The sequence below is a fragment of the Symsagittifera roscoffensis genome, chromosome 5, assembly GCF_963678635.1.
Source record: "Symsagittifera roscoffensis chromosome 5, txSymRosc1.1, whole genome shotgun sequence".
In the NCBI taxonomy this organism is placed as follows: Eukaryota; Metazoa; Xenacoelomorpha; order Acoela; family Convolutidae; genus Symsagittifera; species Symsagittifera roscoffensis.
The window spans coordinates 18,409,513-18,414,903 of NC_087066.1; the positions used below are offsets into that span (position 1 = coordinate 18,409,513).

General features: G+C 39.7%; 1 protein-coding gene across 1 annotated transcript; it reads left to right on the plus strand.

The window, feature by feature from the left end:
- Window positions 1-702: 702 nt before the first annotated feature.
- Window positions 703-5,241, plus strand: LOC134846854 (uncharacterized). The gene is made up of 5 exons (XM_063864251.1): window positions 703-818; window positions 1,264-1,357; window positions 1,516-1,606; window positions 1,684-2,606; window positions 3,040-5,241. The coding sequence occupies exons 1-5, from the start codon at window positions 798-800 to the stop codon at window positions 4,017-4,019; spliced, it is 2,109 nt and encodes a 702-aa protein (XP_063720321.1). The 5' UTR covers window positions 703-797; the 3' UTR covers window positions 4,020-5,241.
- The last annotated feature ends 150 nt before the right edge of the window (window positions 5,242-5,391 follow it).

The following is a 5,391-nucleotide window of genomic DNA, read 5'->3' on the forward strand; positions in this document are numbered from 1 at the left end:
AATTACCAGTTAATTAATTAGTTTATCAAATACCAGCAGACCAGTTGACCTTGTCTGAGTGCATTGAGTTTTATACCAGTTGACCTTTAATTAGGTTTCTATTGCTCAAGTCTGACCTTGAGTTTGGTCTGGTATTTCACTAGTCTGGCATTGAGCTCGTCTGTCCTCAACATGTATCACAACATGCTGAAAAAAACGACGCCAATTCGGAAAAACTTCTTTTAATCTTTTTAAGACTGGTCGGAACATTCTGCGCTACTTGCACAGTAACCGGCTATTCTTGTTTTCTTTTCAGTTTGGTCGGAATTATCTGTGCTACTTGCAACCGACTATCCTTGTATAATTTGGCTGGCATATTTAAGGCTTGCAGCTAGTGATTTGCATCCAATGTACGGGAGGTTCCAATTCTGTTTTTGATTTCTTTTTGAGATAAATTCAATTCAATTTAGTAAAAAGAAAGGTCAAGTAAACTCTTTTGAAATGTTTTTCAGAACGCCATACCGGGCAAAGGCTCAAATTGATTCTTTAGATTTTTTCTATCTTGAAATAAACTGTGCTGCATTTCTCAATTGTTGGCCGAGTCTGTTGGATTTAATTTTAGCCCTGCTTTCTTCGTCTGTAGTCGAGGCAACGCTTTTGTGTGATCTGCTGAGCAAATTGAATATGAATTCGGTGTACGTGATGAAATTTCATTTCAGAGTAGGTTTGTGGATGTTAGACGCTCAGGGGATCCCACTTTGTTTAGCCATGTATTGGTTTTGATGCTCTCAAGATACGACAGAAGAGAAGAAGATTAAATGGAGCCTACAAACGCTGAAGTAAGTTCGAATAATCAAGAACGAATTTATTACAGACGAGCTAACGTAGAGTTAGAAAAAAAATTCGGCCTACTTTGTTGTCAACGCAAAAATTGAAGCGCATGTTTAGCTACCTGACGTCCAAGAAAAAAGTATACGTGAAATTAGTTGAAAGACGCCATGGCTAAGCGGTTACAGCAAGTGATTCTTGATCTGAAGTTCCTAGTCTGAGCCCCGTCTCGGTCTCAGAGGTTATTATTAAGTGTCAATGAACCAAGTGGTCTGAGATAATTATGCTCTAAATTGGTAAAGTATTTAGAAGTCTATGTAAATGATTCGTTGACTTTTTTGTTTGTGCTCGAAGAATTTACTTAAAAAATTATTTACGGATCTACTAATGTTCACGTGGGGCACAAACCAGTGAAACATTTTTGGCTTCCAGAGCAATAGGCCACTATATGTTTAGAACCTGACTACGACGAATCCAATGGAAACAGGCACCGAATCTGTTCATGCTCTTGGTGGAACATCTGAAGACAGATTGAATGAGGATCCTCATGGTGAGAGATTCGTTACAATTGCTTAAAATTTAAAAGCTACGTGTCTAAAGAGTAATTGCAGAATATGATTAGTTGCCATAATAATGTTTATATTTATAAATAGACAACTCTATAGCTCTATTTAAGTCAATGGAAGCTAGCTTTGTTACCCTTTTCAGAATTGAGTCTTCCTGAAGAGGAATCGACAAATCAAATTCACAATTTTACAGATGGCAATGAGATCTCAATGCCTGGGACCACAGAAACAAGGTGATTTCTCGGTTTATTATAGTTTTTTTTTGGTTTATTTGAGTCGAACAAATATTTTAATCTTGAGTTTGTTGCAGCTCAACAATAAACCAAATAGCCATGCACGCAGCGCCTGATGTAAGCACAATGTCTTTGGATCTGCAATCCTCTATATCTGGCACAGTTATCCAAGACCAGAGTCAGAAACCGAATACAACATCCGGTTGTTGGTCATCCAATGACGGCCTCCTTGCCTCGACCGAAGCCTGTAATGGTGAATCCGAGTCTGCTGATAACCACACTGTCGATGATTCGAGATCATTTGAAACGGATGGTGCCGATGATCCGACAAGTGGTTTGACAGTCGGTGTGGGAGAAAACAGTCAGTCCTCCTATTTTCCGCCTTTTGTATACGCTTCTTCGGATCTTCCGCCTACTCCGAATTCTCAGTTAGAAGGATATTCGACGCTTGATTTCAACCTCCAAACAGCACCATATCTATCCCCGCAACATGCAGCTGCGGCAGTCGAGTACCCCGCCTTTTTCTCGCCCGTATCCCCCGATTACCCACCATGGGCAACGCACCCCTCGGGTCAGTTTGACCTTGGAGCATCCCTGGGTTCACCTGCAGATACAGCAAACAACCTGAAGTTTTTGGAACAGGACATGGCGAATTTAGCCCTAATAAGTGCCATGACTGGTGTTCATCCTCTGGACTTCGCAAACTATCAGGCCCAACTTGGGGCAGCCGCAAATCCACATTTGTTCTCCCCCAATCTGAACAATTATGGGGTTCAGCACGGTTCGGTTTCTCATGCAGGTAAGAACTACCACAACCAGAAGTCAAGGCATAGGTCAGCAGGGGGCAACTCAATGCAGCCGCATGTGTCAACTGGAGCCTTGGCTAACAATTTGACCTCTGTTTCGAATGCAGTGGGCGCAACTGGGGGCATGTCGCATTACCAGCAGAGCCATAATCCCTATTATCACAGACAACCACAGCACCAGATGTTAGATATAGGTGAGGCTATACCGGGGAAGTTGCGAGGAAATGCAGTAGTTAAAGCAGCCTTGTGGAAACTTCGGATATCACTAATAGTTAATCGACTTGCAATTTTTCCTGAACGGCCACATTAGCTTCATTGTCCTTAAAAATCAGAATATAGAGAAATTTGGAGAGATGGTTGTGTAGTTGCATCTAAGAAGGTGGTGTGTTTGCTAAATCAAATAGTTAAATTCTCTTAGTATTTGGACCGCTAGTTTGGCGTTAGAACACTCAATTAGAGTGATGCATACAGTGAATTAAGGCCGCGAAATCAATTACACAGATTACTTTTTTAAAGTAAAAATGTGGAAAACTTCAAATGCCTGATCTGGTCAGAAACTTTCCGGAAAATGATTCTGGATTATGGGTCACCATTATATTGTAGATTTGAAATGATTGTGTATTTTAGGCACCTGGCAGTATGGAGATGAGATAAACGCGAGCAATAAGACGTTAACGCGGTCAGGAAAGATAGTTCCCACTCCCAGTGAGAAGGAAAACGAAGTGTTGCACAAACTGCGGCAACAGAACGACTACAACCCAACCGAGTTCGATTGCAACCCTAAAGAGGCGAAGTTCTTTGTTATTAAAAGCTACAGTGAAGACGATATCCACAGATCTATTAAGTACAACATATGGTGCTCAACCGACCGTGGAAATCGTAAGTTAAATGAAGCGTACAATCGCATACAAGGAAAGGGACCTTTGTACTTGATGTATAGTGTAAACGGTTCTGGACACTTTTGCGGAGTCGCTGAGATGAAATCTTATGTCGACTTAGACGCACATCAAAAAGTCTGGTCCCAAAGTAAATGGAAAGGATCCTTCGACGTCAAATGGATCTTCGTCAAAGACGTTCCTAACTCCAGCTTGAGGCACATCAGATTAGAAAATAACGAGAACAAACCGGTTACTAACTCTCGCGATACTCAAGAAATCCCGTTTGAAAAGGGTAAACTCATTCTGAAGACTTTCCACAAATACGAACACGCAACCAGTCTCTTTGACGACTTCTCACACTACGAAAGTCGAGAAAAGGAGGCCGAATCACAGAACCATTTCCCTGAACCCTCTGGACATGGGAGGAACTATCACCACTCTGGATCCTCTATGTCTGGGAATCGTCAGTTCCCGTCGGCAACGATGGGTGCTCATGGAGGCAGAGGTGCTAGAGGGGGAATGACGTACGGTACTGGCGATGGTACAAGGAATGGTGTTATGGGGTCGACAGGGTTTAATATGGGATATGTGGCGAACTCTTCAGCAAATGGAAATAATGAAGTTTCCCAAACTGACTCTTCCACAATAGCCCCAGCTAATGAGCAGGGACACCTTAGTTTGCACTTAAACTACAGCAGCCACAATGGAGTGGACGGTGAAAATAACTGATTTAAGTGTTCATCTATGGAAGATGCTTTAAACGTAATTTGGTATTCACAGTTTTATCTGAACTGCATTCAAAAGTTGAAAGCCTTTTTCCGCTTCAGTGTAAAAAAAAAACAAATATCTGAAGTTTTTAAAACGAAATCCGTTTCGTCTGACAATATCTAGTGTATAATTGAGTCGAATAGAGGAATGTGCGAGCAGAAAATTTTGTCATCAAAAGCTGCTTCAACGATTGAAAAATATGAGCTACGTCTATTCATGTTACGTTTGTTAACTTCCCTTCTCTAAGTTAGAGGAATTTTGTAATTCATACATATAACGAATATCCACCTGTTGGGCTAACTAACGTCTGTTTGAACTAACTGTGCTTATAATAGATACACTAAAAGCGTTTATTTTCTCAATATTTTTTCACAGAACTCGATTTTTCTGTGAGATCAAGCTCTATTTTTACATGCTTAGTTCAACTTTTTGTTCATCTCAGTGCTATCGGTATCACTCAGAGTGATGAAAAATATGAATATTGAGTCATTCCAGCAGATTGATTTGTTGTCGAATACTGTCGTCATAGTCAAGGCACTAGTGAGTCTTGGACATTTTCGGAATCGTTGCGTGAAACAATTAAAATATCTAGAGCCGAATTTGTTAATATGCTTAAAATCTGTACCAAAACACCATATTTGCTGCCTATCTTTTCGTTTCGTTGGTGCAAATAAATTAGTTTGGCCTTTAATAAAGGAAAAACTACTGCTGTATGTGCAAAACTATAAAGTCTATGGTAATATTGTAAATGATGTTTCGTTTTGATCAGCAAAAAGGGTCACTTAGAGAATTGTTATAATCGAAGTTTGACCCCTGAATTCAAAACAAGTGAGGGTTCCCACCAATTCTGGAGTATTAACTGTTTGACTTGCTTTCAACCAACCACCATCTTATATCGGAGCTTTTATTGTGATACTGTATGACCTAATCATCTGAAAAATGGAAGGCGCTCATCCTTTGTTCGTTTGTTGTTAATAATCTTACTCTTCGTTTATATCAACATTTATTTTCATATGTTAAACCGCTAGATACGTTTACATCGTTTATAGAACAATTACTGCTTTTGGTTTCTCAAATTATTTTTCAAAATTACTACGAAACAAACACTGCTATGATGATATTGGTTATTATTAATTATTAATTGATTAATTCTCAGACAAGAATGAATTCTTGTTAACCTCGAGTTTTTGATTTTTGAAACAGTTGAGCTACCATAGTCACAATGAACCTAATCTTGTTAAGATACCAAAGCTCACGAACTGCTTGCGAAAATACGAACTGAAGTTAGAAATAAATTTTGAGCTGGATTTTTGGATGGTGTATATTTTAGAGG

Excerpts from the sequence above, each read along its gene's own strand:
- LOC134846854 (XM_063864251.1), top strand. The coding sequence starts at position 798 with ATGGAGCCTACAAACGCTGAA. Across the intron at positions 819-1,263 it reads TGGAGCCTACAAACGCTGAA|AACCTGACTACGACGAATCC; the intron begins GTAAGTTCGAAT and ends CTATATGTTTAG. Across the intron at positions 1,607-1,683 it reads CCTGGGACCACAGAAACAAG|CTCAACAATAAACCAAATAG; the intron begins GTGATTTCTCGG and ends AGTTTGTTGCAG.